At 42.6% G+C, this 19,424-nt stretch overlaps 1 protein-coding gene across 3 annotated transcripts in view; it reads left to right on the forward strand.

Moving 5' to 3' along the window:
* The window catches only part of usp34.L (ubiquitin specific peptidase 34 L homeolog), a 139,206-nt gene that overhangs the window by 32,747 nt on the left and 87,035 nt on the right, over window positions 1-19,424 (forward strand). For all 3 annotated transcript variants that reach the window (XM_018262841.2, XM_018262843.2, XM_018262844.2), the window contains exons 7-13: window positions 1,008-1,200; window positions 2,631-2,692; window positions 8,964-9,045; window positions 9,321-9,413; window positions 9,595-9,720; window positions 10,992-11,121; window positions 13,117-13,247. In XM_018262841.2, the coding sequence (XP_018118330.1) occupies window positions 1,008-1,200; window positions 2,631-2,692; window positions 8,964-9,045; window positions 9,321-9,413; window positions 9,595-9,720; window positions 10,992-11,121; window positions 13,117-13,247 (817 nt within the window). The remainder of the gene's footprint in view (window positions 1-1,007; window positions 1,201-2,630; window positions 2,693-8,963; window positions 9,046-9,320; window positions 9,414-9,594; window positions 9,721-10,991; window positions 11,122-13,116; window positions 13,248-19,424) is intronic.

Raw genomic sequence — 19,424 nt, forward strand, 5'->3', positions numbered from 1 at the left:
AGACTAATCTCCTCCAAAGGCTATCAATTCACTTTATCTTAAGGGTAAGGACACACAAGGAGATTCAGGGAGATTTTGTCGCCTGGCTACTAATCTCCTTGTCTTTTGAGCAACTATCTCCCTGAACTGCCTCAGCGTTTTTCCCCATAGGATACAATGAAAAGTCGCCTGCGCTAATGCACACACGGTGATGCGTTTTCAATAGTTGCCCAAAGTTGCCTCAGTGAGGCAATTTCAGGCAACTATTGAAAACGCATCGCCCTGGGTTAGGGCACACCTGGAGATTCGGGGAGATTTAGTAGCCCGGCAACTAATCGCCTCTTCTCTGAGGCGACTAATCTCCCCGAACTGCTTCCCCGTGTCTTCCGCCTGCTTCAATGAAAAAACGCCTGCGGCAATACACTCGCGGCGCTTGTGACTTTGTAAAAAGTCGTGGAAGCAGATTAGAAATAGGTGATTAGTCGCCAGACGACTTAATCTCCCCGAATCTGCCCGTGTGCCCCTGCCCTTAGGTTCAGGGCACACAGGCAGATTTAGGGAGATTAGTCACCCGTGGAAAACTAATCTCCCCAAACTGCCTCCCCTGCCTTCCCGCTGTCTAGAATGTAAATTGCCGGCGGGATGGCACTCGGCCCGATTCATACGCCCAAAGTTACCTCATGAGGAAACTACGGGCAAATTCAGAAAACGAATCACGCCGAGTGTCATCCCACTTGCTATTTACATTTTAGCTAGCGGGGAGGCAGTCCGGGGAGATTAGTCGCCCGAAGAAGAGGAGATTTGTCTCCAGGCGACTAATCTCCCTGAATCTGCCCGTGTGCTCAGACCCTAAACTCAACTATTTTAGCTATTATCTTTGAATTAAATTCTATTTTCAGATTCATTTTTGGCAAATCAGAAATATGCTTACTGTTTCTCTTTTATAACATTTTATACAGTTTATTGATGAAATATGTGCTTAATTTTCATGTCCTGACCCCCTTTTTTTTTTTGTCTTTTCACACCAGGTATTTGTGTAAATTGTCAGACCAGGAGCTGCGGCAGAGCGCAGCACGCAACATGGCCGATCTAATGTGGAGTACAGTTAAAGAGCCTTTGGACACAGCTTTGTGCTTCGATAAGGAGAGCCTTGATTTGGCTTTCAAATATTTTATGTCACCTACATTAACGATGAGACTTGCAGGTCTAAGTCAGATTACGGTAATTCCTCCCTCTTCTACATGTTAATTGGTAGTTCAGTTTCCTTCCTGCTTGTGATCTTTGTAGCGATTGATTAATGTTAATCAGCAAAGTCAGACAAGCTCTAAAGCTGGCCATAGACGCAAAGATCCGATCGTACGAATCATCGTACGACCGGACTTCCCCATCTCCCGACCTGCCACTAACCATTCCGATCAAATAAAGTACAAAAGAACAGATGAGCCGATGTTCTGCCCCTGACAGCAATCGTACGAAAGTTATGTCCGACCAAAGCTAGTGACAGTCTCCCTCTGAAAATCTTACGATCAGCAATACATGCAGAGATATTACCCGCAGCTGACAGAAATCTTTTAACCTGTCCAATCGACCAAACGACCGATCTCCGCCGGACGAAAAATGTCGGGACTCTCCACACGGTCCGAAAATCGTACGAATCCTCGATTCGTACGATCTGATCTTTGCGTCTATGGCCAGCTAACTCATTGTAAATATATTTGGGATAATAACTCAGTGTAAATATAGTAGGGAACTATAACTGAACTGCCAGTAATAAATATTTGTGCTCGTTTGGGCCAATAACCCCCCCCCCCAATATGCTCACAGTTTAATTCAACCTCTCCATCAACATTCATTGTAAAGGTTTATTCAGGCAGCTTGCTTTCCAGAGGAACTGTACAGCAGCCACTATAAAAGCAAAAGTCCCAGAATTAAGCCTTTTTAATGCATTTTCATCATTGGCTGCACTTGATGTGGCCAGTCCTTGGCCCGTAGAAGTAAAACAACTGCACAAACCATAGCATATTCTGTATGTGAGTGGAAATACAGCCAGTGAATCCTGTGACAAACATTTGCAGAGGGTACCTTTTTTATCTGAATTTTGGGTGTTTTACGATGACAACTTTTGGCTAATCTTGAGGCGTGCAATCACATTTCCTAACAGAATTGCTCCTTAGATTGTCAGCAGCTGGATTTCATGTCCAGCTATTGGATTGAACCACAACACATTTTTCAACACTATCTGAAGGATGTAACATTTTTATGTTAAAAGACTAATGTCGTTGCACATCTCCAAGAATAGTTTAGGATGTATATGATTATAATTGTGTGTATCTTATACATAACTTATATTTAAACGAAAGATATTCCATCTGCCATGACTTTCAGGAGCAAATACAACAGGCATAATTTTCATTCAACAAGAAACATCATTGAAATACATTATAAGTCAGATATGCCAACACAAACAAAACATAATGCAGTCTTATCTCATCCGTATTTAAACTAATTATGCTAGCAGGGAATTATGTAGCATAATCATGTTCCTAAAAATGTGCAATTCTGTATGATGTTAAGATGACTTCATATTTGTGAAGCGGTTGTATTAGCTTTGATTAAATTTACTAACACTGATGTTTTTGCCCTTTATATAGAACCAACTGCACACATTTAATGATGTCTGCAATAACGAATCTTTGGTTTCTGACACTGAAACGTAAGTGGAAATGTATTTTTCTTTTTCAAACTTTTTGCTAAGTCGTATTTATAATATACAGCACTTTCAGTGCTTTCCATTATAGGTGAACTAAACCACAAATAATATGGTTAGAAATGCTGCATTTTATTTACTAAACCTTATTATTATTATTATTATTATTATTAATGGGAGCATACGGTTTAACAGGTTAAGCCACTGGTTAATTGGGGGAGGCTTTGGTTGCTGCCAGTGCAAGATAATAGCTTTCCGAGCGTAAAATAATAATGCTGTACAGAATTCTAGTATAATTATGAGGGATAAGTTAGTCTATTACACCCAGTAGACACGCTTCTGGGGAGACCACCTGGGGTAAATCTAAATTGTCGCTTAGCAAACAGACTACTCTCCTCCAAAATTTAAAAATGATTGGGTATTCCCACAGCATATGTATAAAATCAGCATTTACTTAATGACATCTTGGGCACGCTGAAGATTTGCTAGGGAAGATCCTATTCAGTCTAAGGGGGGAGTAGTAGTAGAAGTGAAAGATTTCAAAACTGATCAACCTGTCCCGTGTCAAGATAAGGTAGCAATATTGTTGGTAAAGCCCTTTGCCACTTCCGATGGGCTACCCGGATGGGAGTGCCCCTCACCTCAGATTCTTATATAAGAATACCAGTTTATGTGGGTTTTCTGTGCGCAGAGTAATGGTACTGCACATTCTTAGTGTGCTCTGGGCTGCTGCTGAAATGCTCAAGTTAGGGGTTATGATAAATATTAAAACAACATAAAATGAGGCTACATCTGAGTAACTGATGCTACAAGGATTTACTTAATTGTGAAGCTGAATGCACTGATTGCTTACATGCTGCCATGCAATGTGAATATACACACCCAAACCAGCACTTGCCACTGTCAACCCAATTTCCGGCTACTTTCGCTCACCGTTCAACAATTGTGCAATAGGAAAGCACTCTCAGACAGATGCAAAATAGTATTTTATTTTTATTCACAAAATCTTGCACATCAATGCTTTTCGATCCTCAAACGCCCGTCGGCAGAATGACCACCAGAGGAGTTCATCATCCAGTTCAAATATTCAAATCCACCCGTGTAAGCCTGCCAGCACTTCCAAGAAAAAAATCATATGCCCACAGTACCAACTCTACAACAGATCAGATTTATACTGGCACACAACTACTTCTCTTTAGGGGATGCCATATACCTCCAACTGATGGGAAGTGCTATAGGAAGCAAAATGGCACCTCAGTATGCCAATCTGTTTATGGCCCAGTTAGAGGAAAATGACCTGGCTTCCTGCAACACTAGGCCCTTAACCTATTTACAGTATATAGATAACATACTTATCAAATGGACAGCATCCGAAAAATAACTATTGGCATTCCACCAAAGATTTAACAAATTCCACCCCACCATCAACCTTACCCATAACCACTCTTACTCGCACATCAATTTCTTGGATACAAACCATCTACATCAAAAATGGAACCATACAAACATCCCTATACCAAAAACCAACTGGCCGTCCTGCATATCTCATGTGGAACAGTTTTCATCCTCATCACATAACAAAATCAATTGTGTTTAGCCAGGCTCTGAGATACAACCGGATTTGCTCAAACCTTGATGACAGCAATAAACATCTCCTTACAGAAAACTTTTGTTAATCAGGGATACCATCAGCAGGTTATTGATGAAAATACAGAAAACATCAGGGTACCTATTGTAGTTACCTACAACCCACAACTGAACATTATTAGAAAAATAGCCAGAGACCTGCAACCCATGCTCCATACAGATACCCGACTAAAACAAATATTCCCAGAACTACCTCTCTTGTCTTATAAACAACCACCTTATCTGAGGAAAATGATTGTCAGAAGTGCTTTTCCTAAAACAACTAAAGCAGCTACATTTCCCCGCAACAGATGTGAAACCTGCAAATACACCCTGTGCAAAGATCAAGTTGCAATTCCGAATACACAAAAAGTCTACACCATTCTGGACCACTATTCGTGTGCTTCATCCAATGTGGTATACATGATTACATGTACTAGGTGCTCTACAGGTGGCATATACATTGGTGAAACAGGACAAAAATTGCTCACAAGGATGAACCATCACAGACATAAAATCAACACCAAAGCATGTGATACACCAGTGGAGCAACATTTCTGCAGTCAAAGTCACAGTCTTCAGGACATGCAGGTCTTTATTCTAAAAGGGAACTTTAAAACTGAACGGGAAAGGAAGCTATATGAATTCAAATGTATGGAGTTATTTAACACATTAAGACAGGGCCTTAATTTAGGGTCAGGTTTCATGTCACACTATGTGACTTGACTGAATCCAGACTCTTGGACTATTTACAACCCACCCTAATTCATTGTCTTATCTCTACAATTGATCACTATCTATCTGTAACTTCCTAATTTATTGCCCATGAATACCTTTCACTGATCTAACAGAATACATGCTGTGCCTTTCTAGCTTTCATTTGTATTTTGCCTGACGAAGAGGCCTTGGTGCTCCGAAAGCTTGCAATGTATTTTTTATTGTTAGCCAATATAGGTATCACTTCTACGATGCTTTTTGTGTTTGTTTGTTTGTTTTTTTATTTGTTATTTCTACATCGCTTCAGAAATATTGAAAACATTTGCCCAATAAAGGCATAGCATGTCTGTAGGGAACAAATACTTCCTAAGGACATACAGTGCCTTGCAAAAGTATTCACCCCCCTTGGCATTTTTCATGTTTTGTTGCAACATTTCATTTACAGAACATGCCTACAACTTTGAAGATTTTTTTTATTGTGAAGCAAACCACTAATAGGACGAAATAACAGAAATCTTCAGCGTGCATAACTGTTCACCCCTCCTAAAGTCAGTACTTTGCAGAGCCACCTTTTGCGACAATTACAGCTGCAAGTCGCTTTGGATAAGTCTCTATGAGCTTGTCACATCTTACCACTGGGATTTTTGCCCATTCCTCAAGGCAAAACTGCTCCAGCTCCTTCATGTTGGATGGTTTTTGCTTGTGAACAGCAATCTTTAAGTCTGACCACAGATTCCCAATTGGACTGAGGTCTGGACTTTGACTGGGCCTTTCGAACACATTTAAATGTTTCCCCTTAAACCACTCGAGTGTTGCTTTAGCAGTATGCTTCGGGTCATTGTCCTGCTGGAAGGTGAACTTCTGTCACAGTCTCAAATCACAGGCAGACTGAGATAGGTTTTGATCAAAAATATCCCTGTATTGAGCACCATCCACCTTTCCCTCAACTTGGACCAGTTTCCCAGTTTTTTGGCCACTCTTCCATAAAAGCCCAGCTCTATGGAGTGTACGGCTTATTGTGTCTTATGGACAGATACCCCAGTCTCTGGAACTCTGCAACTCTTTCAGGGTTACCTTTGGTCTCTGTGCTGCCTCTCTGATTAATGCCCTCCTTGCCCGGTCTGTGAGTTTTGGTGGGCGGCCCTCTCTTGGCAGGTCTGTTGTGGTACCATGTCAGAAAAGGTGTGTTTTATACTGACAGATCATGTGACACTCCTCTCATCCAAAAGGGTACAGGCCTCTCCGCTGCTGAAGTCCTTATCATGGCTTACTATAAAACAAAGAATAACTTATAAACTCCTCCTCATAACCTTCAAAGCCCTTCATTCTTCTGCACCTAACTACATCTCATCTCTTGTCTCTCTATATGTTCCTGGCCGACACCTCCGCTCCTCTCAGAGCAACTGCTTGGTTGTACCCCCCACTACTACTGCTGTTTCCCGTATCAAACCCTTCTCTCTTGCGACTCCTTATATTTGGAATGCCATTCCTGAATCTCTCAGGAGAGAATCCTCCTTCAATGTTTTTAAAACCAAACTCAAAGACTACCTCTGGGAGCACCTGGATAACACCTGAAATAGCATTTATATAACAGTGTAACAAACTGTAACCCACAGCACCTTAATACCCCTCTGAATTGTGTCTGTATGTTACCCTCCCATTTAGACTGTAAGCCCTACGGGGTAGGGTCCTCTAGCCTTTTGTCTCCTTGACACTGAGCACTTAATCTGCATTGTATTTATATTTATGTGAATTGTATTCTAATAATGCACTTATTGTTACTTTTTATTCCAATGACCCCTTGTTTGTTACTACTAATTTATTGTTTTGCTGTACAGTGCTTTGCCCTCAAGGAGCGCTTTACAAATAAAAATATACATACATACATGCATACATACATACATACATACATACATACATACATACATACATACATACATACACACACACATACACTTAGATTGCACACAGGTGGACTTCATTTCACAAATTATGTGACTTTTGAAGGTAATTGGTTGCACCAGGATTTTTTAGGGTCTTCATGGCAAAGGGGGTGAATACATATGCACACGCTAATTTTCAGCTTTTTATTTTTTTATATATATATTTCTCATTTCACTTTGCCAACTTTTACTATTTTGTGCAGATCCTTCACATAAAATAAGATTAAGAAATATTTAAATTACAGGTTGGATTGTAACAAAATAGCTAAAAAGCCAAGGGGGGGGGGGGGGTGAATACTTTTTCAAGGCAGCGTAATCTGTCAAAAAACAACAACAAAAAAAAAACAGGTCTATAATTACACTTCACTTTGGCCCCTAGGGGGCAGAGTGTCCAATGTCCAAATCCATTTGGTTTCCTTCAATATTTTACCTCTATCACCACCTCTTTTCAGTGGAGCTACTGCACCGAAGGGTGTGAGTGTATGGCATGTCTCACTAGTGGCATATTAGATTTCCCAAACTCCAGAGCTGCAAGTCTGTGCTGTACTTATGGTATCATATTAGAAAATATCTAAAATTTGTACTGTTGCCGTCTCTAAGCCAGTGACTTATTTCTCATTGAGTTCTGCCAGAGAAGTAGTTGTCTGGACACTGACTGCTGAAGGGGATTAACTAGGCTCTGTTGTGCAGACAATAACAAATCTCCTTGTTGATACACATGCTGTTATAATTTTTTTTTTTTTTTTTTGTAAAAATGTTTTTTATTAAGTTATTCAGTTTTCCAGAAAAGAGAAATAAAACATTCCATGCTTGAGTTACATTGCATATGAACATTGTATAATAAAGATCCGACAAATAAAGTGAGTAGAAACATTAGAGGTGCACCAAAACCAGGATTCGGTTCGGGATTCGTCCTTTTTCAGCAGGATTCGGATTCAACCGAATCCTTCTGACCGGCTGAACCGAATCCTTCTGACCGGCTGAACCCCATCCCTAATTTGCATATGCAAATTAGGGATGGGGAGGGAAAATCACGTGACTTTTTGTCACAAAACAAGGAAGTACATTTTCCCCCTTCCCACCCCTAATTTGCATATGCAAATTAGGGTTCGGATTCGGTATTCGGCCGAATCTTTCATGAAGGATTCAGGGCTTCGGCCGAATCCAAAATAGTGGATTCGGTGCATCCCTAATAAACATTGCTTTGTGTCCTTATTGAGAGCATAGTTCGTTCTGGCGATCTTAATACATATTGAAACAAAAATAAACAAAAACAACGTTATACCTTGCAAAATGAGATTACGATTCTTAGTGATAAAATAATGTATATTGTACAACCTAACCGATTTAATATCTATTGGATTTCCACTCATAAGAAAACATCCTATGTTTACTAGGGGTTGGAGTTATATGCCAATGACATCTTCTCTTATACCACCTATTTATCCTTAAAACTAGTTAGGGATTCTGGGGGTTTGCCAGTAATTCATAAGGAGCCCAAATAGCTAGAAACATATGAGTCCTATTTTGATTTTATGACTTATATCATGCTTTCCAAAGATATATTTGAAAAGAGTTTTCTATGGACAGATGGAGACCCAGCCGATCTCCATTTGGCCGCTAACATTATACGCGCCAAAGTTAGTACAGGTATGGGACCTGTTATCTGGAATGCTCAGGACCTGGGGTTTTCCGGATAATGGATCTTTCCATAATTTGGGTCTTCATGCCTTAAGCCTACTAGAAATTCATTTAAACATTAAATAAACCCAATAGGCTGGTTTTGCTTCTGGACTCCATAAGTGGTAATGACATCCTGCATTGATTATTTTCAGCCAGGTCACCCTGGTTGGTAAGAAATAGTTGTATATGCTGTTATTATATATTATATATGCTGTAATTTAAATCTGGTTTTAAAAACTTTCAAATGCTTAGTCTAATTTAAAAAAGAATGACCGTATTTGTGTGTATGTCTTTTTTTTTTTTAATAGATCTATAGCAAAAGAGCTTGCAGACTGGCTTATCAGCAATAATGTAGTGGAACATATTTTTGGACCAAATTTACATATAGAGGTTAGTAAAACAAAAATGGTGTGAATTCCAGGAATATGTAAAATCAGGGAAATGTATTATGCATATATAGGTGGGACCACAAAACAACAATGAAAAATGAGGGAAAACTTAAAATCAGGGGATGTAAAATTGAGGTTCCACTGTAGTTGACCCTCATGTATTTCTGCCTGCAAAATATACTACTACTCCACTGGCATGGAGCATAAGAACAAAAATAACAAGAATGAAAAGCATAATGTTGTGTTATAATTATTGTGTTATTATTATTTTTGCAGATTATAAAGCAGTGCCAAGTTATTCTAAACTTTTTGGCTGCAGAAGGTCGGCTGAGCACTCAACACATTGACTGTATTTGGGCAGCAGCACAGGTACCAAATGTACTAAGTGTGTGGGTTTTCTTTTTTTAAGTAAATCGAGCACTTAACCGAAATGTTGCAAACTCCTCACATGTTTTTTTTTTTGGGGAAACTATTCATGATGCAGAGCTTGAAAATCACACTACTTTTCTAACTGCCTTTAGAATAATGATTATATTTCATTTTTTTGTAGTTAAAACATTGCAGCCGATACATACATGACCTGTTTCCATCGTTGATCAAAAACTTGGATCCGGTGCCTCTGAGACATCTACTCAACCTGGTATCAGGTCTGCATCCTAGCGCACACACGGAGCAGGTAAATCCTGTAACTCTCTGTTACATGACTTGTGCATGCATAGCTTTGATGTTGGTCTAGGCATTAAATTGATTTTATTTGTATCTCCCTTACTGTTAAAGGGATACTGCCATGGGAATTTTTTTTTTTTTTCAAAAAGCATCAGTTAATAGTGCTGTTCCAGCAGACTTCTGCACTGAAATCTGTTTTTCAAAAGAGCAAACAGATTTTTTTATATTCAATTTTGAAATCTGACATGAGGCTATACATATTGTCAGTTTCCCAGCTGCCCCCAGTCATTTGACTTGTGCTCTGATAAACTTCAGTCACTCTTTACTTCTGTACTGCAAGTTGGAGTGATTTCACCCCCTTCCCTCCCTGCAGCCTAACAACAGAACAATGGGAAGGTAACCAGATAGCGGCTCCCACAAGATAACAGCTTCCTGGTAGATCTAAGAACAACACTCAATAGTAAAATCCAGGTCCCACTCAGTTACATTGAGTAGGAGAAACAACAGCCTGCCAGAAAGCAGTTCCATCCTAAAGTGCTGGCTCTTTTCTGAAAGCACATGACCAGGCGAATTGACCTGAGATGGCTTTCCACACACCAAAATACACTTGTTGGTTCACAAATGAAATGTTATATTGTAGAGTGAGTTATTTGCAGTGTAAACAGTGTAAAATAAAAACTACATAAAAATCATGACAGAATCCCTTTGCCTGCCAAGCACGTACGGCTTTCCAAAAATATATCGTTTTCTGGGGGTGTTTTTACAGTTTGGGGGTCTTGCGGCACATAATGCACAGTTGGGGCTCTGTTTTCAGCAGCTGAGTTGGCCAGTGTGAAAATTCATATGCTCGTTTTTCATTTGGGGTTCATCCATTCCACATACTTTGGTAAATCTATGCATTTTCCGTAGACCCTTTATGTCAATATTTTGGGTGTTTTACAATTGTAATGGTGAGCTAAATGTGGCCAATTGCAATATTTTTAGGCGATTTCCAGAAATGTCATAAAAACCGCATCCGACAGTTGTCGCGTCAACAATGCGACACTGCCATTACTTACCTTTTTTCCGTCGCATCCGACGTGACACCTGCGATTTTGCGCAGCGCGCGGGATCGCTGCAAAATCGCCCGTGGAGTCCTGCCCTAAAAGTCCGGCTTTCCGCTCTACTGTGCATGTGTCTGCCCCGTCTCTGCATGGGAATGTGTTTCTACATTTACACTGACATGTTTTTATTGAAAAATCTTGTTTTCTTCTAATGGGACATTGTTTCCTTATGTTGTAGACCTTGTACTTGGCATCAATGCTGATTAAAGCCCTCTGGAATAATGCACTAGCAGCTAAAGCTCAGCTTTCTAAGCAGAGCTCATTTGCCTCATTACTGAATACTAATTTACCAATGGGGAATAAGAAAGGTAAGTGTTTGTATTGCCCTCCATTTTTTAAACATCTCTTTCTTTAATGATGAACAGACAGGCTTTTCATGTCATAGGCAGTACAGGTCCATGCATCTAGTAGCACAATCATTTTACATTATATGTTTTATTAACATCCCTATGGGATTTTTTGTAAGATTGTATACATATAGCAATGGAGAACCTCATCATGACCCATACAGTGTACATTATAAATAAAATAGAACAATTTTTATACAACATCTTGCTATTACATTCAGTGCATATCATATATGTCAAATTCCATCTTTTGTTTTACTGATTTTTCAATGGTGCATGGTGTAAACTATTTAGGGATGCACCGAATCCAGGATTCGGTTCAGTATTCGGGCAGGATTCGTCCATTTTCAGCAGGATTCGGATTTGGCTGAATCCTCGTGCCTGGCCGAAACATCCTTTTCGTCACAAAACATGGAAGTAAAAAATGTTATCCCCGCCCCTCGCTAATTTGCATATGAAAATTCGGGTTCGGTATTCGGCCGAATCTTTCATGGAGGATTTGGGGGTTCGGCCGTATCCAAAAAAAGTAGATTCGGTGCATCCCTAAAACTATTATAGTACAATTGGTGGATCCTGCAGGATTATTCTTTGTATACCATGAAGTACCTTGAAGCACTGCGCCATCCCTCCTTTTTTTTTGTTTTCTTGTTTAAATGTAAAATTAGCCCACTTGTTATTTTTACTTATGTGCATTATATGGCTGTGTAGTAACTGTAAACCATTATAAATGGAAAGAATGCACCACCAAATAACAAGATATTACTCAGGATTGTAATAATGCCCATGTACCTAATGGATATATCAATCCAAAGTATATATTGATGTTGTATATAACAAATAAACTCTCGAAATGGTATAACGAGAGAGAGACTTATATCATTTATTTATATAGTATGAATACAGAATTCCAGTCCAGTGCTATCCTATTATCTAAAGAATAAAGACACCAGACACAACAGTGCTGATCATTGAAGGAGAAACACCCCTTATTTAAAAAAAAAAAAAAAAAGCCCTACCCCCCACCTCACATAGACCCCCCAGCCTAGTTGCTACCCCGGGCAAATGCCTCTAACTTTTTACCTACCCCTCGGTGCAGATTCAGGGATCGGAGTTCACGGCAGTCATCTTCCGGGTCTTTGTGTCTTCTTGTGGAGCTTCGACAATTTCCGGCAATCTGAGAAGGAGACCACTGAATATGCATATTGCTCCAACTGCGCATGCGCCACTTCGATGGTCTCCTTCCCAGATTACCGAAGACCCAGAAGATGGCTGCCATGAACTCTGAACCCTGAATCTGAATTGTGACATCATCTGCAGGGAGGCTCGGGCCTATAAAAGGAAGTCGGATGTAGGCGGGTCCGCATCCCTAGTGGGGAGCTAAAAGTAAAATCTATACGGTCTTAAAGGGGCTGTTCACCTTTGAAATAACTTTTAGTATGATGTAGAGAGTGATATTCTGAGACAATTTACAATTGGTTTTCATTTTTTATTATTTGTGGTTTTTGAGTTTAGGGTCCAAATTACCCTAGCAACCATGCGTTGATTTTTAATAAGAGACTGGCATATGAGTAGGAGAGGCCTGAATAGAAGGATCAGTAATAAAAGGTAACAATAATAATACACTTGTAGCCTTACAGAGCATTTGTTTTATAGAAGGGGACAGCGACGCCCATTTGAAAGCTGCAAAGCGTCAAAGAAAAAGGCAAATAACTATAAAACCAGTTGAAAAGTTGCTTAGAATTGGTGGTTCTATAACATAATAAAAGTTACCTTAAAGGTGAACCACCCCTTTACCAGCAATTCATTTTCTACCGTCCAATCTGAAAGTATGGCTTTGTGTTTTGTTTTGTATCATACTGGTTTGCTTCTTTGATGCTTCATCTTACACTTTTACCATTTATAAGCAGTGCTGTTAAGCATTACTAATATACAATACATTCTTTATTTTAATTCTAGGTTCTCCAGCAGCAAGCCCTCAGAGCAGTGACAACAGTGACACTCATCACAGTGGGGAAAGTGACATTGAAATGGATGAACAAATTCTGAACAGGTCGAAACATGTGCAGCAGCGGCTGTCAGACACAGAGGTGCGTTTTATACAATAACCCCTGAGAATGGCTAAATAAATGTAATAGCTGTTAGCTGTAATTGGAATGTAGCACTGCTTTTCTGTCCCTACCAATAAGAAATAGTCAATGCAGGTCATGTAGAACAGCCAAGTCACATACATGTTTGATTCCAGTTTCTGGGTGCTTCCTTAAAGGAAAAGTAACACCAAAGAATAAAAATGTTTTAAAGTAATGAAAATACAATTTTCTGTTACCCTGCGCTGGTAAAAATGGTCTGTTTGCTATAGAGACTCTACTATTGTAGCTGTGTATCCATTCGAGCACAGGATACACAGTAGATAATAGATTAACCCTGTAGAATCCCACTGTTTACTATAGCGCTTATCTGTTATCTACTGTGTATCCTGTGCCTTTTCTAATTTTTCAGCTTTGAATGACTGCCACATGGCTACATTTCTGAAGCAAACACACAGCTTTTACCAATGCAGGGCAACAGCACTTTGTATTTCCATTACTTTAATTTATTTTTTGGTGTTACTGTTCCTTTAACTTAGTCATTTGACTTATACCCCCCCCATATGTAATAAAAGGTGCTAAGTAGCCCAGGAGTAGTAACCCATAGCAACCAATAAGATGTTTGCTTTTAAACATGTGAACAGAAAATTCTACCTGCTAATTGTTTGCTAAAGGTAACTGCCCCTGTGCAAACGTAGTGCCTTTAAAGGGGTTGTTCACATTTGAGTTAACTTTTAGTCTTATATAGAGGGTGATAGTGCAATTGGTTTTCCTTTTTTTTTATTTGTGTTTTTTTACTTATTTAGATTTCTCTGTCGTCTTAGGGGGACACAGGGACCGATGGGGTTAAGCTCCACCCTCCAGGAGGCAGGACACTTGGTAACAATTAATTAAGGGGCGTGCCGTGCTTGGCTTAACCCCGCACACAGTGCTAAACACTCAGTTTTTCAAGTGTCCTGCTACCAGGAGGTTGGATTTTCCCTGTGAGGAAAGATTCTTCGGCTAGCTGAGGCTGGCACCCGGGGTGATACCAGGAACAGGGCTGCCTGTATCCTTTTTGGTTAGCCCCCACCATATCATGTTCACCGGGGTCATTACCTAGCCTGAGGGCTATACCGACCACCCAGACAGTGCCTGGCTTCCGTTCGGTTGGCAGAGGGTCTGGCCGTTGTGAACCTACCATTGGGTAAGTAGGCTGGCACCTGCCTGTAACCTCCCTGCTACGGTGGCACCAGCTGTTAACCCCCCCGCCCCCCCCCCCCCCGCTCAATACCTCACCCCCCTCCTCTCCTCCCCACCTGTGCTTGTGCCCCCCGCTGCCTTCAGTGAGGGAGCCGGAGTGGGAAAACAGCATCCTCTCCCTGCAGTCGAGCAGGGGAGAACAGGCACTGACACGCTGGCTTCCCTGCTTGTACTGCGCGTTCTGCGCATTGTGTGGAGCCGAGCCAGAGGGCAGGGAGAGGCAGTTTCGCACTGATCCGCACTAACATGGAGGAGGGGCGGGGAGTCCGGCGCCTGCAGAGCGCTGTTCTTTTTGGCGCGCGTCGCCATTTTGGATCGCGCTCGCGCTGGAACGCATATGCGTTCCAGCGGCCATCTTGTCCCCGCTCACTCAACGGAGAGGACTGGCAGGCTGCGCGGAACGCACAGGGGAGATACTGACACAGCTCCACAAGGCATCCTCCTTGTTTAGAGTTCAGTGGTGGCACAAGCGGAGTAGTCAGGAACTATCCACGCTCCATAACTACAGTTGCAACAGCTGGAACTTGACTCAGCTCTCGCACACTGCTTTCCACTCAGGTGATATCCAATGGCAGAAGGTAGGCCAGTGGGATTATTCACTAGGGCGGGGGGAGAGTACCCACAACAGCAATGGTGACTTACTTTGCCTGTACAAAGTGTCAATCAAAAATTCCTGGGGGTCAGAACGAGCCACTGTGCAGATCTTGTTCAATGGGGCAGGGGGCTCAAAATGCTTCTTCCAACAACCCTGTTCCAACAGAGACACAGACAGAAAATTCTGAGTCAGAAAGCCCTTCTCTACAGCCGGGGCCCAGCCGAGTACAAGATATACCAGCTCCTTCCTGGGCTATTCAACTGTCTCAGTCCTTAGCATCCTTACAAGGATTACCAGCCATTGCTAATACCCTTGGAAAAGCCTTAGCTAAGTTTAGTCACAGACCAGGCGGCAAACGCAAACGTTGCCATGACTCTAAGGCCGATTCCTTAGCACATGTATCTTCCGACGAGTTGTCGGCAGAACAAAATTCCTCTCAATCAGAACGCGAACTACCGCTTTCAGACGAGTCTTCGGGGGAAGAAGAGGAAGATCATGATGGTGAGAGAGATCGTGATTCCCAACATGATGTGGAGGGCATAATTAAAAAGGTGCTCAAAGTACTTAATATTTCTCAAGCACAAAAACAAGCTGAAACATCTAGGTTGTTCAAGAGACAACACAAGTCCACTACAGTTTTTCCATCGCATGACCAGCTGACGGACATGATACAAGATGAATGGAACAATCCAGAACGAAAATTCCAAGCTACAAGGAAATTTTCTAAGTCCTACCCCTTTCCCAAGGAACTGGTGGATAAGTGGACCAATCCTCCAATGGTGGATGCTCCCGTGTCCAGATTATCGAAATCTACCACATTGCCGGTAACTGACGCAGCGGCCTTTAAAGATCCGTCGGATAGACGGTTGGAAGGTTTCCTAAGAGCTATTTACACATCTTCTGGATCGACCCTGAGACCCTGTCTCGCTTCAGCCTGGGTGTCCAGAGCTATTCAAGCATGGGCAGAATCTTTAGTCACAGACATTCAAGAAGGTGTGCCCAGAACTGACCTATTGTCCTCTGCGCAAACAATTGCAGAGGCGTCCGCCTACCTCTGTGATACCACCCTAGATATTTCACAGATTACAGCCCGCACATCAGCTCTATCCATAGCGGCACGGAGGACCTTATGGCTTAAAAACTGGTCAGCTGACCTGAGTTCCAAGAAATCCTTAACCTCACTGCCCTTTAAAGGTCAACGGTTATTTGGTGAAGAACTTGAGAAAATCATTTCACAAGCAACAGGGGGAAAGAGCAGCTTCCTTCCTCAGGCAAAGAGTAGGTCTATGGGGACTACTAGACGCGGAAAGTTTTTTCGTGGCCAAAGCGGACGTTACACACGCAAATACAGTCCACCACGACGTTCACACTTTCGTAACAAGACCAACGATAAAACTCGCACCCCATGGAAGTCCAACAAGACCTTCACGAAGCCCGCAGGAGATAAGTCTACCTCAGCCTGACGGGGCACCCCCTCCGGAATCGCTAGAACAAATAGGGGGCAAGTTACTTCGATTCCGGGAGGTATGGATCCATCACTCTTCAGATGCTTGGGTCAACGAGATAGTCACGGAAGGTTATCATCTCGACTTCACCACCCCACCCCCTCGAAAATTCCTTATGTCCAGGGTTCCATCACACCCCACAAAAGCACGAGCATTCTTACAATGCATTTCCAAACTGGAACACACTGGAGTAATTGTACCAGTACCACAGCCGGAGAAATTCTCAGGGTTCTACTCCAATCTGTTCATAGTGCCAAAGAAGGACGGATCCTTCCGACCAATTTTAGATCTCAAACTGCTCAACAAGTTTATCAGATCCATTCGTTTCAAGATGGAAACACTCCGATCAGTGATACGAGGCATGGAGCACGAACAGCTCATGATGTCCCTAGACATCAAGGACGCATATCTTCATGTACCAATTTGGATCCACCATCACAAATACCTGCGATTTGCATTCGCGAATCAACACTTCCAATTTGTGGCACTTCCGTTCGGACTTTCGTCAGCACCACGGGTGTTTACCAAGCTTATGGCAGTAACGGCAGCAACGTTACGACTCCAAGGCATTTCAGTGACTCCATATTTGGACGATCTTCTCCTGAAGGCCAGATCAGAGGAAAAGGCAAGAGAGGACCTATGCAAGACGACTCGACTATTGCAGAGCTTCGGCTGGACCATCAACTGGTCCAAGTCCAACCTACAGCCCAGCCACCAGATGATATTCTTGGGCCTGGAATTCAACACAATGACACAGATGGTTTGTCTTCCACGAGACAAGCAGCACAAGATCAGGGATCAAGTACAGTCACTCCTATCCCACCAGAGACCAACCGTCCACATGGCAATGAAAGTACTGGGACTCATGGTGTCAACCATCGAAGCAGTTCCCTTTGCTCAAATCCACCTACGGGCCTTACAAGCGAACATTTTGTCGTCCTGGAAAGGAGGTCCTCTGTCGCGAGTGATCAACCTCTCCCATGCGACAAGGGAGATTCTTCTGTGGTGGTTGAGGATGGACAACCTGGCCATAGGCCAATCCTGGGCGAGCCCAGAGTGGAGTGTAATTTCCACGGATGCGAGCCTCAAGGGCTGGGGGGCCACGTGGAACAACCTATCTGCACAAGGTCAATGGTCTCCCGAGGAGTCCAAACTTCACATCAACATACTAGAATTGCGAGCAGTAAGAATAGCCCTATTCCATTGGTCACAACGCCTGCACCAAAAACCAGTTCGCATCCAAAGCGACAACGTCACAACAGTGGCGTACATAAATCGGCAGGGAGGAACACGCAGCAAAGCTGCACTAAAGGAAGCACAGGCAATACTGGGTTGGGCGGAATCCAACCAAGTACAATTGTCGGCCATTCACATCCCAGGGGTGACCAACATAAAAGCAGACTTTCTCAGCCGAAATCACGTACATCCGGGCGAATGGGAACTTCATCCGGAGGCATTCATGGAGCTAGTAAACCTCTGGGGCTCCCCACAGATTGACCTCATGGCGTCCAGAGCCAATCGAAAGGTTCGCAGGTTCTTCGCTCGTTCCCGAGACGCAATGGCGGAGGGAGTGGACGCCATGACTCAGTCTTGGTCGTTCGACCTGGCATACGTCTTTCCTCCTCTGCCGATGTTACCTCGAGTCCTCAAGAAGATCAGGAGATCAACCATCACGGTAATTGTGGTAGCTCCCTATTGGCCTCGAAGAACATGGTTCTCCGATCTGCAAGAGATGTCCATAGAACAGCCGATCCGACTACAACACAGACCAGATCTGCTCAGTCAGGGTCCAGTGACACATCCCAATCCCGGACTGTTGGCTTTGACGGGATGGCTATTGAAGCATCCATCTGGCGAAGAAAAGGGATAGCAGAAGAAGTTATTTCAACTATGCTAAAAGCACGTAAACCCACGTCTTCCAAGTCTTATCACAGAGTGTGGCGTTCCTATTACAGTTGGTGTGAAGAGCTCATCCTGTCCCCTCTGGAACTCAGCATACCTAGAGTGTTGTCCTTTTTACAGCGTGGTCTGCAGTTAGGTCTGAAGCTCAGTTCATTAAAAGTACAAGTATCTGCATTGTCTGTCCTTTTTCAACATCGTCTTGCAACAGAGGACTCCATCCGGACTTTTCTGCAAGGAGTGGCTCACGTCACTCCTCCATTTCAACCGCCCGTCGCGGGTTGGGATCTTAATATCGTGCTCGAGGCTCTACTTGACCTTCCATTCGAACCCATGAGTTCTATTTCCGACACATGGCTCATTTACAAGACTGTGTTTCTAGTGGCAATTTCGTCAACCAGACGGGTGTCTGAACTGAGTGCACTATCCTGTGATCCGTCTTTTCTGGTGTTCCACAAGGACAAGGCAGTTTTGCGGACAGTTCCTTCGTTTCTACCCAAAGTTGTGTCTTCCTTCCACATCAATCAGGAAATCATAGTTCCATCACTATGTCCAGATCCAAATAATGACAAGGAACGACGTCTTCACAATTTAGACGTAGTCAGAGCACTTCGGTGGTACATTGAACGGTCAAAGCCCTTTCGGAGATCTCAAACTCTTTTTGTTATTCCTTCCGGACCTCGTAAAGGTTTACCAGCATCGAAGACTACCATCGCCAGATGGATCAAACAAACCATTTGCCAAGCCTACCTGTCAAAAGGTAGAACACCACCTCAAGGTGTCAAGGCTCATTCCACGAGGGCAATGGGAGCCTCATCGGCATGGCGCAATGCTGCCTCATTGGATCAGATCTGCAAAGCAGCTACCTGGTCCTCTGTTCATACATTTACTAAATTCTACAGACTCGACAAAACTTCGTCGGCTGAGGCCTCCCTCGGT

This window comes from Xenopus laevis, chromosome 5L, assembly GCF_017654675.1.
Source record: "Xenopus laevis strain J_2021 chromosome 5L, Xenopus_laevis_v10.1, whole genome shotgun sequence".
NCBI classification, from domain to species: Eukaryota; Metazoa; Chordata; class Amphibia; order Anura; family Pipidae; genus Xenopus; species Xenopus laevis.